A 17,429-nucleotide genomic window follows, 5' to 3' on the forward strand; every position below is an offset into this window, starting at 1 on the left:
GTGTATTGAGGCCATGCGAGTCTTCCTTCAAATAATGTTTTCAAGTGAAAATATATTGATGTATGGGGTAGCTAACCTAACCTATTCATTATATTATACACTCATGGATTTGCATAATACACACAATTTTTTTTCTCCGAATCAAATAAAGACAACTTGGACTATGTTGTATCTTTTTATTTATAGGTGAGTTATGAGTAAGTTATATAGAAATTATATAAAACATATAATATGCAAATTTAAGTAAATTATTATAGTTAAATACACATAACTAGTGAGCATTTCCACTTTACTTACAAAATATACAACTTTTTTTAATTATTATACAACACTATAATATTTTTACCTTTTCATTACTATGTTTTTACAAATAACTAAATGTAACTTGTTTTTTCATGTATATTTTATTTGTGCATTTTCGTTCATTACATTCTTTTTTTTTAACAGTTTTAAATACATACAACTATTTAAATATCAGAAACGATTTAAATTATGTTGTAAATAAACTTTTAAATTTAAAAAAAGCAGCCGCCTTTAGAAAGCTGAAATTTTCACAGATTATATATTTCTACTATTGCCGCTATAACAACAAATCATAGACGTATAATATATATAAACTCGTACTTGGCCGCTTTTTTTTTTAGCCAGTGATTTTCTTTTATAATAAACATCGATAGGTGACACACAATCGTTAACGATTGTCATTTGTCACATCTAATCGATAGTAATTTAAATGTTAATATTAATTATTTTATTTTATTGATTAATTGAAGTTATCTGTAGTTTGGAATTTCAATACACAACAGTCAACAAGTAATACTTTAAAAAATTATAGTAACTGTCATGATCGATGACAGTTACTATAATATTTTTTTTATTTAATTATTAGTTGACACTGCGCCTGTTACAACGTTCTAGCGAGCCCTTATACAATAAATGGAGCCACAGCCCACGACAAAATAGATCTATCATACCATAGCCTATCTCGCCTTTGTAAGGAATTTGAAGCACATATTTGATATTAGCAACGAGCATAATTTTATTTGCTGGTTGAGATGCCTTATCTTCACATGCGCAAATATACTCATTACATATTTATCACTCATTATCAGTTGTGAGGGAGAAATCATTTTTAGCATAAATATGCAACGAGTGTACACAGGCTTGCGCAGATACCACACCTCAACCAGTGACTCATCGCTTATAATATTATGTGCTTAAATATCAGAGCATGGCTCCATCCATTGAGTATATGATCTAAGGGCGAGCCAGACTGCTAGAACCACCACAATAATATTGCCTATTCTTTTACAATGGACAGTGGCGTATTTAGGTTTAAGGGGGGGGGGGGATATGAATTTATCCAGTAGTCACTAACTATCACTATTCCATAGATTAGGTCTTAGCATTAGTTATAAATACTAAATTTATAATCGGTGACGTATCAGAAAATTCAATTAGGCGGGATGTCATAAGTAATAATACATTACAATATATCGCGGGGGTATAGTACTAAAGACACAAATAAGGGGATTTATGGGCCAATGGGGGGGGGGGGGGATATAACCCCTAAACCCTCCTGGGCACTCAACTTTTTATAATCAATGGTCATTGGTCTTAGGACTTAGGTTATTAGTTATTAAATTATCAATTTTGTTTAAAACTAATTTTATGTAAATATTTTCTTATTTTTTTTTGTTTATTCCAATTATTTTTGTATATGCATATGTAGGTTTACATAAGTAAGTAACATTTTCGTAACCTAACCAAATTTTAAACTTGAAAAATATGATATTATAGAATACATTTTGAGAAGTGGGTATCCAACAGGAATTTTTTTCTTTTAATTCCCCAAAGTATACCAACTAGATAATAAACAACTTGATAGGTGCCTACCAGAAACCTGACCCTGGAAATTGAAAATTGAATCATTTTTACTGCTCCAAAAAGGGATTTTAGATATTCGTTTACTCATATTATATAATTATTTAGATACATATTATTATGTATTCAACAATAATTGTTTTAAATCCTAATAATTAAAATGGATCTTTGTTTTCTATAGTAGATACCCATCAAATATTTAAATGTACATTTATATGTTCATGTAACAATAGGTATTCAATTCACCACAATATCTTGGGCAAATAAAGAACACAGTGAGAATAATAAGTACAGTACTTACTCACTACTCAAGTGTTTGAAATGTATATAATATAATAATGCATAATTAAAGCAGTATTTTATCGAGTGTCATTTCTACAAGAAATAACATAATGTTTAAAAATGATAAATTTTTAATATAAAATATGTTTTAAATAATTAATGATAATTGCTATTATGGCTTTAGTTATTATAAAATGTCCAATAGGACGCAGTAAGTACCTGCATATCATGTTGTCTCCATCTTTCTAACGCATACCTAATGTACCAAAACGTGCGTCTAGTAGTCATCCATTAGCTTAAATATTAGAGTGGATTGACTATTGACATATTATCAAACTCAAATTTAAGAACATTACCTATGTGTGTTTCTCGTTGGTTTATTACAATATTTTAATTTTTAAGTGCATTAATTATGATTTTGTAAAATATTAATATTTGAAAATGCTCATAATTTATTTAAAAATTATAATATCGTAAAATACCAATAAGAGAACACAGATAATGTTCTTACATTTAAGTTTGAAAATAGGTTAATACTTAATTCACTCCAATATTTAAGCTAACAATACCAAAATGGAATGGCTGAACATACATTTTGGTTTGTTTTTTTTAGTAGTTCGAATTTATTAAGACGAAGACAACATACGCAGGTACTAAATCACTTAGTATACTATAAGAATGCAAATAATTTTTGTTAATCATATAGATTGTAAAAGTCTAATTAATCCGTCAATAAATTATCTTATCATTGTCAGCCGTCTGCGTGAGACTGTCAGAACGGGTAAAAAGGATAAGGTAAGTTAATTTAGCCATTTTTTTATTAAAAATAATGTTCAAACATTTTTTTATCATTAAAAATTAAAATTTAGGTAAGTGTAATAGTGGTTTTGACGTCTCATCCCTTTTACGCAACAGTTGTATGGATCAATTTTTTATTTTATACTTTACTAAACTTAGCTGTACAGTTCTTTTATAACAACTATTTGGATTATAGATGTAAAAATGCTAATAATTTTTTAATACAGAAGAACAAAACCCATTAAATACTAATACTTACAAGAAAAAAAGGTTAAAATAGAAGGACAAATTACAATAATGTACTATTAAGAAATTACAGTCGTGATAGATTCAAGGACTTTATCTTTCTCTTTCTGGCCACTCAAAATAGATGAATATTTGTACATTTTGCAAATCTAAAACTCAACTACAGTAGGTAAATCATATTATTTACAATATATGGATCTGACAATTTGTCTATCGCTTTAATAAATTTAGTATTTGTTATTTGCCTTAAATTAAGACAATATTAAAATATAAAATTGCAATGTTATTATATTATATGTCCTTGATAAGTTTTTCAAGGAGTATAAGAAAAGAAAAGTTCAAAACTACTTTTACTAGACTACGGCAAGATACAATTGATGTAGGTAATTTAATACAATATAAAGTTGTATTTTTTTTTACTCTTTATTAAAACATTAACGTTTTATAATATTAATTAATTAAATTAAATTAAATTCACACTAATTTTAAAAATAACAGAGTAAAATGGATTACGGTTAATGTAAAATGTGCTACGTGGTACTTTTGTCATACAGAGAAAACACATGCAAATGTGGGGTGTCCTCTTAAGTAAAGACTAATTTGAATACATATCTGAGTAAAATATTAATGCTGTCTTAAGATCTAAATTTCATATCATTCATATTATCTAACACATATTATTATACTATAATTCATGATAATAAATATACATAATACTAACATTATTTAGTAATTAATAAATCTAATTATTAGGAAGTTATACCCACATGTGTTGTCTCTGTTTTACAAATGTAAAACAGTAAACATTTTTTTGCGCAGGAAAGAACCAAAAAGACTACATTAATAACTAAGAACCAAAATTTTCACCACATAAAAAGGAGAATTTTAGCTGTGAAATATCATTTTTATTTTTCGCAAAGTACAAAAAAGTTATTGAAGTTTTAAAATCATAATGCATTTTGAAACAATAAGAACTTTTTTCGTATAAGTGATATCTAAAAAATGAAAACAATATTTCATAGATAATATTCTGAACTGTATGTATACTATTGTATATCAAATTGGAGTCTTAACTATCACTACAGCCTAAGTGGTTCTATCCGGCGCAATGCAGTTTTTGCTATTGTATATTTGTAAGACAGAGACAACACATGCGTGTGTAGCATACTCTTAAAAGGTAGTTATAATATATCTAAAATAATTAAAAATAATTTTGATAATATTAATATAAATCTATGTTCATGAGAAATAAGTTATACAAATCAAGCTTTATTTAAAAATAATATAATAAACATAAATACAAGTGTACTACAATTTATGGTTGCTATCCTGTCACCATTGTACTCTTTATAACAAAACATCGTAATCAATTATATAACTTCCAATAGTTATTTTTGAAACCAGGTACTGATTTTTTTTCAAATTAAAAAATAATAAATTAATAGGTACACACCTACTTATTATAAATTTAAAATATGATAAATTAACAACCTATTTAAGTATTATTATAATTATTTTCTTTATTTATGGTTCAGCATCAACTACTAGGTTATCAGCTTGTAACAAAAAAAAATATTTGCATATAAATAATAAATGGTTTCCTTAGATTAAGTTGTATATATCAATAAGTTTTAGAAATTTCATGATTTTGTTAGTGCTGTCTTGGATTGGGCTAAGGCAGGGGTCACCAATTAATATTTTTGGAGGGCCACATAAGGAATCTGAAAATTTTTTGAGGGGCATTAAAATTCTAAGTACATATTTTCAACATAAAATGGGACAATAGGTATTATTTTAAAATTGGATGTAATGTGAACATTATTTTTTTATTTATTATTTGTTATTGTTTTTAAACATTAAGAACATAATTAATATTACAAACTTTTGAAAAATTTAAACACACATCACAGCTACTGTCTGGTGGCAAATTAAACAAACTGGCAAGGCCCCTGCCCGATTCGGTAAAATAAAACAATACTGATACGTCCACTCAAGCAAAAATTGTCTGTTTTCAGTTTCAAGTTTTCTTCTCTTTTTATCAATATTTGGTGACCCGTGGGCTAAGGAGTCTAATCATCAATAATTTCACAGTCTGAATCTCTATCTTCTTGAACTCCATCTTGAACTCTATCTCTATCTTCTTGAACTCCATCTTGAACTCTATCTCTAGCTTCTTGAACTCCATCTTGAACTCTATCTCTAGCTTCTTGAACTCCATCTTGAACTCTATCTCTAGCTTCTTGAACTCCATCTTGAACTCTATCTCTAGCTTCTTGAACTCCATCTCTATCTTCTTGAACTCCATCGCTATCTTCTTGAACTCCATCTCTATCTTCTTGAACTCCATCTTGCTCTTTTTCATGACGAAATGCTGAATATTTTGATGTATCTATACCAGCCCTGAGTAATATCACTTCTGTTTCATGAACTTTTTTTTTAAATTCTATATAATTTAAATAAGTATCTTCCCACTCCTGTGATTTAGCCGCCAAAACCTCAATTTTTGAAGTTAATATTTTATTTCTTCTTTGAATTTCGCTATACTTTCTTTTATATCTTTCACCAATGTAATGTCTGTACTGATCTTTATTTTGAACACACGAAGTTGATCCTAAAGTTTGTTTTACTATGAGGTTTTTACTTGTTGAAGTAATATCTTCGGGATTTGTATTAGTATTCATTTTACAGGGATAATTAACTGTTTGGTCTAAATCAATATCAATAATAATCGATTGAGTTGGAACATAAATTTGGTATTATAAGCGTTGATTGATAAATTATATTAACTGTACATATTCAAATTCCCAATGCATTTATCCAGTGTTTCAGAAATGGTTTGTTTTGTTATGGAAACCTTGAAAATAATTAATACATTAATCAAAATTATTTTTCAATAAAAATATGTTGCATTTTTATATAGATAAAATTGTTTGAAAAAGGAATTCTCCTTGAAATTCGACCTATCTTACATGAGCACCAAATTATACATAATACCCAGTTTGGCTTTTGGCCCAAACACTTCATTAAATCAATTAATTCATTAAAACAATTGCGAGTCTTAGAAATAAAGACATTTCTAGATATTGCCAAGCATGCCGAAAATTTGACGGAGAATGCTTTTCAAATTGAAAAAAAATCATGCCAGCCCAATTATTCTTAATTCTAAAATAATTCAAAGAAAATAGAAAATGTACCTACTGTAAAACTCTTCTTTCTTTCCTAATGTATGTACAAATTCATCTTACTTCCACACTTAGTACATTGGGCATTCTCATTGTTTGCTAAAACAATTTTATTAGTTAAAAAATTGGTGGTTGATTCATTACTACCTATGATTAAAAAAAAAAATATTTTGCCATATTGAGTGTGACTGCGTGAGTGCCAAAATAATATGTAGAATAAATTGTAGTTTCCCGCAACAAGTGACGTTCTAAAATCTGATGGCTACAGGTAGAATATGACAGCCGTAATTATGTTGGAGTATATGTAATTGAAATTAAATTAAGTATTGTAGCTGACACAGTATTTTGTTTTCCTTGTCGCTGTTTTTTCTGGTAATGAGGGAATCTCAAATCAATTAGAATATGTTTTTTCTAAAATTGGTTTTAAAAATTGGTATAGAGCTATAGATAGGTTCAAAAAACATCAACAATCAAAAGCTCATATTAACAGCCAGTAGGCTAGTTGAAACTTTTATAATATTAAAAAGGATGATTTCTGTTACTGCTAATTCAATTTTTCAAACTATAGATGACGTTCTAACCATTGAATTAGGGTTACAATAGACTTCAGTACTTTCTGTATGTTTTGATGGTGCATCAACAATGGCAGGGAATATTGGAGGAGTTCAAGCAAAATGCAAAGAAAAGAATAGTAATATTTTATATGTCCATTGTTATGCACACTTTTTAAACTTATCATTAATTGATTCTATATGCGCCAGTTCTAAAAGTAAAGGAGAAGTTAAGAAAGATAGAACTGTATTTAACTTTCTGGGCACTGTCCAGTTTGTTTACTCGTTTATCAAAGGTAGTCCAATGCGACATGCTGTGTTTGAAAAAATATCAAAAGAAAATGGTGGATTTGTACAAACGTTAGAATCATGTTCAACGACCAGATGGACATGTCGAGCAGAAGCCATAAGTGCTATTAAAAATAATTATTTGGTATTACTTAGAACTTTAAAAGAAATAATTTCTAATTGTTCAGTACCTGAAATGAGAGCCAAAGGTCAAGGCCTCTTATATCAACTAAAAAGTTTTAACTTTATATTTTGCTTGAATATGCTGCACTCCATTTTGCAAATTGTATTAAAATTAAACTCTTTTTTACAAACGCCAAACTTGGAATTATGAACTGCAATTGAATCTATAAAAACTTTAAAAGTGTCTTTAAATTCATTAAGAAACTCTTCTATTGATTATCAACTTATTTTTGAAAATACAGAAAAAATGTGCAAAGTAATAAATATAGAAATTCCAATAGTGAAAAAAAAAACTATACCAAGAAAATTAGATGATAATAAAACTCAACATTAATTTGAAACTATAAATATGATGAACTTAGAGTGCTGGTATTTTATTATGCTTTGTACACACTATGTCAAGGATTAGACACTAGATTTAAACAAGATACATTAGACTTAATACATACTATTAGAATATTAACAAATTTAAGCACTGAGATAGAAACTACAAGTTATGATTTATTGTCTAAATATTTTGGTATTTTAACTGAAGAATTGCGCGCTAAAGTTAAAATTTTAAGTACTATTAAAACTAATACACCAAAGGGAACAAATTATATTTCAGTGTTTAATTGACTTGATTAGTTAAGTCAGTATGATAGATCTTTCATTTTCAATTAATTTTTTTGTTGTCTTAAGATGTTTACAATCATTCCTGTTACAAGCTGTACTTGTGAGCGTACGTCTTCTAAATTAACTATTGTCAAGATCAAGTTAAGGAACACTATCGATCAAGAAAAACTGAATGCTTTACTTTTTTTATTTGTTGAACAAGAACTAACTACTAGTGTTGATGTAAATAGTGTGATTGATGAATTTAAACACTCATTCCCAATTAAACGTCGGCTTGTATTATAATAATAAAGAATAATGTATTATTGATATTTGATGTATTGTTAATTTTGATATGGCATACCGGTGTTGAGCAAAAACAATCTATGATTAACCAATGATTATCGTTTAAAATAGTTTTATTTAAAGGTTAAATTTTGATTTTGAGCTTAAAAATTAATACCCATGTATGGGCGGGTAAAAATATTCGCTGCCCCCGACTTAAAACTGCGCACGCCTATGGTTTTTCTTCAATATATATAATAAAATATAAGTATAAAATACTTACGTAGTTACATGTGGTATCTTAATGATTGATGATGTTAATTACTGTCAAGGTTATGTTGAACAAAACAGCAATATTCACTTTCATGAGTCATACACTCGATATATTTTTGAAAATTGTAGTAAAAGTTACGAATAAAAATAGCATAAAATATGTCAATTAAATAGAATGATAATCTACAGAGAAAAAAATGTAATTTTACATAAAAGTATAACTATAGAAGAAAGATTGACATGGTTAAACATGAATGGGTTTTGGTAAACCACAGATGTATATAATATAATATGCTATAAAGTATAAAATACAATACAAATACAAAGCATGAAATACAACAGCCTTATAGTGTGACTGTTTATTTCTTAGGTTAGGTTAATGTAGGAAATTATTAACAAAAAAGTATAATGAACATTAAAAAAAAAAAAAGAATTTGTAAACAATCAATAATGTCACAAACGTAAAACTCGCTATCTCAACCATGTATGGCATGAACTGAGGTTATGTTAGTTCATGATGTACGGTATGTTTATATGTTACGTGGGTAACTGGGTTACCGTCAATTTTCAGTTTGTCGCCGTTTTCTGTGTTGGACCTAGTTGACTCTCGAAGTCGATCATTTTTATTTCTTATACGAATTGTCTTCCGACTATATAATATTCGAAAAAAAAAGTTGAAATTTTTATTGCAGATTAAGTTATGGTTATGCTGTTAATTCAATAATTGTGAACGGAGCTTTATGCTGCTTTTCGTTTATCAGTAGTAATCCTTCAGATAGTTATCTCCTGGATAATTATCTAGAAGTTAAGGAATTGACAGTGGATATTAATTACTTTGGTACAAGAAGTCACTCTCGTGATTGATCAAATTTACTGTTATCATTATATTTTATTGCATTATCATCAATTAGATAGCTAGGTATTGCCCATTTACCAATTTATTGCTCGTTTTAATATTTTTTCACATTTTTCAATTCGTATATTTTAATTATAACTAATAATAAATTATTAATTAATATTTTTAATTATTTTAATAGAATATACGTCATAATATAATAGGTATACTGTATACATCTATTGATATTATGGAAAAAAATCATTTTCAGTCATTAAAAAACGAGTAAGGGCAACACATTTTTCCTTTAGTGAAAAGGAATTGCTGTTGAAGTTTGCACTTAAAAAAAAAGAGTTTTGGAGAATAAGGAGTCAAATGGTGTATCATGGAATGACAAAAACATAGCGTGAGTCGGTATTGCTGAAAAATATAATCCTGCAACACTTGGCTGTGTACGTAACATTTTTTATACAATAGATTATAATATATTTTAGTTTTCTTAATTTTACTCAACAATCATGTATTGTACATAACATTTTTTTGTACTTTTTTGATACCCGGCACTGGATCTATTGATTTTACAATGATTTGTTTTTTTTATTTTTGTGAGAACAGTTTACATATAAAAAAAAACTACGAAAAATCTGACTCAAAATAAAAAGTTGTATCTAGCCTAAAAACATATTATATATGTTAAAAAAATACCTCAATCGTCAATTTTGAAGGAGCTATCTGGGTTGAAAATTGGATCTAATTTCTATTCACTAAAACCTTAATATTGTTATTGTCTTAGAAATTAGAATAGTATTCTATATTAATATTTATTTTACTAAAATTCTTATTTAAAAAGTTATTTTAGTTATTATTTTGTTTAATCGAAATCCTACTTATTATAGCTGAGAGATCCTACTAACTTGAAGCAGAAGTATGAAAGTATTTAAAAAATGCTTAGGGGTCAAAAAAAACTTTATTTGAAACTGGCGGTGGACCACGTGTGAAACCTTATGAAGCACTGAGTGATTTAGAAAATGATTATATTCTATAATCAGAATCTCAGCTGAAGGTTTACCTTGTAATTTTGATAATGATGTTCCAATTCGTGAGTTCCTACTCTTTTCTACTCCTATTAATAAAAACAATTTATCATTAAAAAAATAATAAACACCATTGTAAAACCACAAAACTATTAGAATGAGTTAAGCCTGAACAATTTTTTTTGATAATAAATGTATAATTTATTAAAATTTATTGACAATATGATGAAAACATTTTTTTAATGCATTATTTTCCAATTTATTTCTATGAACAAATATCCATCACAACACAAGAAACAAGTACGGACGATTGTGTTGAAGAATATGTTGTAAATGAAGAGGAGCTTGATGATAATGCGCCATCAACGCATGAACATTTGTCGTAAACTAATAGTAATTATTATTATTTCTGTGCTCATTTACTTCATAATATTATATTATGAACCTTGTGATATATATAATTAATAATTAATGTTGATATATTTATAATTTACAGTAATTAAAGAATTTCCACCAACTACATCCTCTTCACTAGAAGATATAGTTATAGTCGATACACATTTAAATAAAGAATCATATATTTTTACAGATGAAAATCAAGAGCAACGTAGTTCTAGATTAAAATATTAAACGAAAATAAAATGTGTAGAACTTTAATGGCAAAATACCTGAAATTATAAAAAATTGAATTACTGTTCATCAGATAATAATAAAAACAATTCAACCCGATCTCCTTTAAACTCAACAAAAATGCTAAGAACAACATCTAAAAATCCAAAATTAATATTTTATAACAGTCATCAAAAACAATGTGAGTTTTTATAATTTTAAATAAAATATTAATTATCTGCTATGCATAGACATTTAAATATGTACTAAAATTTCTTCTTAAATATTTGTAGCTAACAAGAAGAAACATTGCATGACCTGACCTCAGCTGGTGAAAAGTTTGAAGACCTTGCAGAGATCAAAATGGAGCTATAAGTATCTCTGCAATGACAACTTGTTAAACAAGAACTTTTACACTCATCTATTGAACACGAAACAAAATTAAAATATATGGCAGAAGAACATACATTAAAACTTGAGATAGTTTAATAGTTTATTGATTAATAGATGAGTTATAAATTTAAAAAAAAAAAATTAATTTAATTTAGTAAAAAGCTTAATATAAAGATATAAAAAGCTTCTCTTAAATACTTTCTTAAAATGTTTAACCATCAATAATAAATAATATACACTAAAATTTAAATTCTTAAATATAATTGTATTTTCATTGTAATCATGATTAATATAAAATAGTAATAAAATATATTATTATTAATATAAAATAGTAAGTAAAATGAAATAATAAAATACATTATTATTAATATAAAATAGTAAATAAAATGAAATAATAAAATATATTATTATTAATAGTGATACCTCATAGTAATAATATTATATAAATATATTTTAACTAATAAAAAATGTATATTTATATTTATTTACTAGCTACCCGACCTTCATTTGGAAGAAATTATTTTTTTATAATTTAATTTAAAAACATATGAATATTTTTTGGCTATACAAATAATATAATATAATTACATATTGTAGTTATTGTTATTGCTAATTTCCGAAAATTATATAGCTTACACTTTGAATTCAACCACTGGAGTGGTAAATTTATTCTTTTTATTATAGAATAGGGACAAGGTAGAAAAAAATGTAACAGTAGACTATTTATTCAATGAATAATATATATTTCAAATGGAAAAATGCAAGTGTAAACAAATAAATAAATAATTAATAATAATAATAATAAAAAATAAACAAACAAACTGGTTTCCTTCGTCTCCAAAATCAAGTTAGATTCTTATATATAGAGATAATAATATATATAAGTTAGTATATAATTTCTAATTTTTTAATTTGTAATGTTTATTACATTTTTGTATTTTAATGTTTCCATTTTTTAATTTTAATATTTATACTACTTTAATTACTTAAGTTTATTATTAGTACTCCAATTTCACCAATAAAAGGTTTATCCTTAGTGGTGTGTTGGGCCATTATACTCAATATTCTTTTACTATATCTATTGTACTTGATCATATTATGGCCAATAAATCATTATTATTATTATTTATTATTATTCAAATGAAGATGCCTCGATGACGTCTGTAAATGGTTTTCCCTCTTTTGCAATTAACAAAGCTACATTCACACTGGCTGAAATAATGGCTTTATTTTTATTAATTACTTTTAAAAAGATTGTTTGTTCTCCGGTTAGAGCTTATTGTAGTTTTTCAACTTCAATTTCTCTTAACTGTCCGTGTGAGGTGTCATATTTAACTTTATGTTTGGATTCATAATGCCGTTTAGTATTGTATATTTATTAATTCACGAAAAACAATAAGGCACATGACTTTTCCTTTATTTTCAATACCAAGTATTATATGATCCATTTATGTTGAAATACACTACATTCAGAATCTATTTTTCTTTTTTATGTACTGACATTCATTATAATTTGTTTAAAATTTAAATTAACAGCCAAATAAATGATCACTATAAATATAAAATATAAATTATAATGTTATTAAAACTACACATGACGCAAAACGCAAATACTCGTACGAAAAACGCAACGTTACTGATCAGAATCTATGTTAAAAGCTATGAACCACTTATTATTAATTATAAATGAACCATATTGTATTATATTAGAGTTGTATCTATACAATTTTTTTTTCTTATTGATTCATTATATTATTATTTTTATTATAGTTATATATTATTTGCATAAATAGAGTGAAGAAACAGAAAATTTGGCCCAATTTTGGGGTAATAATAAAATATTTATTAGTTATCGGCCCAAATTGATTAAAGCGGCCCATATTTTTGGTAGGGCTAGGTGAGGATTGCCCCCACCCCCTGTCCGCCAACCATGTCAGTCCACCCCTAGATGTTAACTATAATAAGTGTGTACTTACATAAATTCATCTATTTGGTTACGTGAGATATTATCAAAGGTGGACATTAACTAGTTAAAAAGTTAATTTTTTTTTAACTTTTTAACTTAACTAGTTTAACTAGTAGTTTATTTTCTAATCAACTTATGAACTTAACTAGTTTAATTTACAGTTGAAATAACTTAGCTTTTCTCAGTTGACTTTAAAAAAATCCATCAAGTTAAAATCATTTTGAAATTTGTCATTTATACGTAAATATTACTATATCAGTATAAAATAAAAATAATCCAATACAAAAACACAAACATTTCTGTTATTTTTCTTGATAACATAATTTTGTGTATATTAATATATTTTATTAAGTTGTAAATTATTTATTATGCGAGTTGCAATTATAAATGTTTTTGATAAAATTAATAATTTTAAATTACAAATTGACAATTGTTATGTTTTAATGTTATATAACTTAAAATATATATGAAGGTCATGTACTCATATTCATGTATTATGACATTCAATTGCTATACAATATAAAAAAATATATTTGTTAAATTATTAATTTGAGATGAGTATAGTTTAAATTAGTAAATAATAGTAAAGTAAAAGTAAAAGGGTATATAGTGTACATCAGGATAAAAGTTCAATAAAATTGTAGGTATTTTATAATTTATAAATTAGAAACTAGAAAGACACACTCACTATTTATGTGATTTACATACTAATTAAAAAAAAAAAATTAACTTTTTTTAAACTGAATTAAGTTAATATTTTTGTCTATATTAACTTTTAACTTATCGAGTTAAATTTATAATTTGTTATCTTTTAACTTTTAACTTATCGATCTTGTGACTTCTTAACTTAACTTAACTTGAGTTAATTATTTTCATTAACCTTTGGATATTATTGTGAAGTTTGTGAACCACTGATAAATTCTATACAGGAGACAACTAGGTATAGTTTGAAAATTCTTGGGATGCAAATCGCTTATGATACCTGTTCATAGGAGGCAATTAGGGTATATTAATCTTTTTATTTACGATAAAGAAGGAGGACATTTGTATGGTTTGGGAGGCAACAAGTACCTATGCACCATTGATAATTTTATATCGTGTTTGAATTAAATGATAACTGATTGCATACAAAAAACAATTCTTGGCGAAGACAGTGTCACAATGTGGGACAGTGCCGTGGCCAGGATTTTTTTTCGGGGGAGGGGGGGCTGATAAACTTTTACACTTTTACACATTAACGTACTAGTACAGATAGATAGCTGAAAAGTGTTAATAGGGCAGTAAATGGTGTTAATTATAGCCCTAACAGTACTTAGGGCTATAATTAGGGCTCGGATTTCAATGCATTTGCATCTTTTTTTTGGGATACCTTTCTAGTGCTTTCCAAGCTACAGATATGTTTCAAGTCCCTACTTGGTGTTCTAACCACAAACATTTTTTGACGTTTTCAATGCATTTTTAATTTTTTAGGATATTTTTTACCTATTTCTCGTATAATGACTAAAAAAATTGACCTCATTGAAATATAAGTACCTACTACATATAGTAGGTATTATACGTATTATACTAATATAAATTATTTTCATTTTGAACTATTTTAACTTATTTAAGATCTGGTAATCCGGTTTTAAATTAGACAATGTTTATGTCCACCATCCATTTAGCCGATTTTATTGCATACAACTAAACTTTTATCGGATTATTTTCTTATCGAGCGACAATATTATATTATCGGTGGTGCGCGTGGCTGATTGTCGGACGCTTTTAGTCGTGTTGCATATTACGTGTCTACATACCTACCTTTTATATTCATGCTGACCCATGACCATACGTACTTATTTTATAGGGTCAGTTATATACACAGTTGGGTACCCACGAACCCTCATAACCACCGAAACAACGAGTCATCCCTCTTGGGTTATGGGTCAGCGCCGTCATTGCATTTAAAATACATTACTAGCTTACCCAGCACGACGTTGCATGATAAATTAAACACCCCTGGAATTAAGCCTTCTTTAACTCTGTTAAATATGTAAGCTGCACAGATTTTTTACATGCATAACTGAGGTTTTTTGGACCAATTTAAATTACCAGAATAAAATTATAATATCCAATCATAATCTGCAGATAATTACAGCTGAAGTGTGTAATAAGTATATTATTATGATAACTCGACCAATAAACATTTTTAGTAATCTGGCACTTCACGTCGAGTGTTACATGCTGGATATATATTCCGCTCATAATATTATGCTCATTGTAAATAATATTACAGATTGTATATCTTCTAATAAATGTTTAAAAAAAAGAAAGGAAATCTGACCGAAAACAATAACGTTATTGTGGAACGTAAATATAAATAAAAATATTTTAATACCTACTCGATTGAACCTACACTTTGTTCGAAATTACACGATCACTTACTGTGGTGGGTATTCACCATGCTTGATACGGCACACGCACACAATGTATCAGTTATACTGATTCAGTATAATACACCATAACGATCGTAATATATAAAGTGTTATACACCGTAGTTCGGCATTGTCATGTTCGTCAATTACACCGATTTTTCTAGACTACCTGATGTGAAAATTTTCCGCCAATTATACATTTAACGCACGTCGGTCGGTCAATAAATTATATTTAAAAAAAAAAAATTAAAAATATTGATTAAAACAAAAGTTATTTGATTTGTTAGGTCTTTATGTTATATCAAGTATATTCGCAATATACTGATTAATTTTTGGAAACTTATACCTACGTACCAACACGAAAATTTAAATTTTCCTCCGAAAATAGCCATGATTGGCAGAAAGTTTATATCGGACTACTAATAAATAATAATTTTAAATCGTTTAATTCTATCTTAATCAAAATGTATAAGCCACATTTATAGTTTTAAACTTTTATATTGACACTGGCCAGACGGACACTTACATTAAAATAAAAAGCGCCAATTTAAAAATTTCGTATCGCGTTGCAAGCATGTTTAGTGTTTTGCGTTTAATTACGTTAAATAAATAAACAAAATATGTATAGGCAGGGGCGGATTTACCCATTGGCCACCAAGGCACCGGCCTAGGGCGCAATATTTTTGGGGGCGCAATTTTTTAGTTAATTTTTACTTTTCAGTTTTTCATAATTTCATAATTCTATTTACCTAAATTTATATTTTATATTAATTTTTTTTCGTTTACAACTTGCACGAAACTGGAGAATGGCTCACGTAGTCACGTCGCAGTAACGTTTTAATTAATAAGCCATAATAACCTTGCCGTTTGAGTTTAATCCTGCGACCAGCGCGCGCCGCCACCGCTAGAGGTTCGACGTCGACACTCGACGAGGCAGTTGCCGGCGTTGCCTATGTTAATTGCATGGGAGATGGTATACAGGTGTGCGGCGTAAACACGTACAATATTGTGAACGGCGCATGCGCAAAACGCCAGCCAAGGCGGTCAAATATACTGCCTCGGGCCGCCGAGTACATTACTATATAGCCGCTCTACTATAGCTAGGTGGGGGACAGCTCGCACAGTGCTTAGTGGAATGACCCGCCTCACCCCGCACCCGGCACCAAAATTAGAATACTGGAATTAATTCTGGAAATAAGGTGTCTTGATAAAGTAATAATTAATAATATTAAATATTGCGACGACGCGCGACGCTGGCACTGTCGCCTGTCTCCTGTATAGTGCATACTGCTCAGAAATCTGCTAATCGATTACGATTATAGATACTACAGATAAATCAAGGCGCAAAATGATTTATTTATTGTACAAGTATACAAATGTACCTATGCAACTTGTATTAAGAGGACGCCACACCCGCATTTGTTGTCTCCGTCTTACAAGTGCATAACATAGCACATTTACGCTCAGCAGAACACATGTAGCTTCGTCAGTTTAAAAATTAGAGTGAGTTTACCTATTATGAAACTTTTTTTTTTTTTTTTTTTCTGTTTCAACCGACGGCGTCGCCGGGACAGCTTTCGCAATACTTCCGCGACGCCGCCATCGTTTATTG

At 27.9% G+C, this 17,429-nt stretch overlaps 1 protein-coding gene and 1 long non-coding RNA gene across 2 annotated transcripts; both read left to right on the plus strand.

The window, feature by feature from the left end:
- Positions 1 to 7,034: 7,034 nt before the first annotated feature.
- On the plus strand, positions 7,035 to 7,565 carry LOC103310017 (zinc finger MYM-type protein 1-like). Its single transcript, XM_008186996.1, has one exon. The coding sequence runs from the start codon at positions 7,035 to 7,037 to the stop codon at positions 7,563 to 7,565; it is 531 nt and encodes a 176-aa protein (XP_008185218.1).
- A 2,451-nt stretch (positions 7,566 to 10,016) lies between these two features.
- LOC103310016 lies at positions 10,017 to 11,614 on the plus strand. The gene is made up of 3 exons (XR_510920.3): positions 10,017 to 10,828; positions 10,932 to 11,246; positions 11,338 to 11,614. It is a non-coding gene; the product is annotated as an uncharacterized LOC103310016 (long non-coding RNA).
- The last annotated feature ends 5,815 nt before the right edge of the window (positions 11,615 to 17,429 follow it).

Source organism: Acyrthosiphon pisum, chromosome X, assembly GCF_005508785.2.
Source record: "Acyrthosiphon pisum isolate AL4f chromosome X, pea_aphid_22Mar2018_4r6ur, whole genome shotgun sequence".
Taxonomy (NCBI): Eukaryota; Metazoa; Arthropoda; class Insecta; order Hemiptera; family Aphididae; genus Acyrthosiphon; species Acyrthosiphon pisum.

Coding starts and splice junctions, on each gene's coding strand:
- LOC103310017 (XM_008186996.1), top strand. CDS start 7,035: ATGGCAGGGAATATTGGAGGAGTTCAAGCAAAATGCAAAGAAAAGAAT.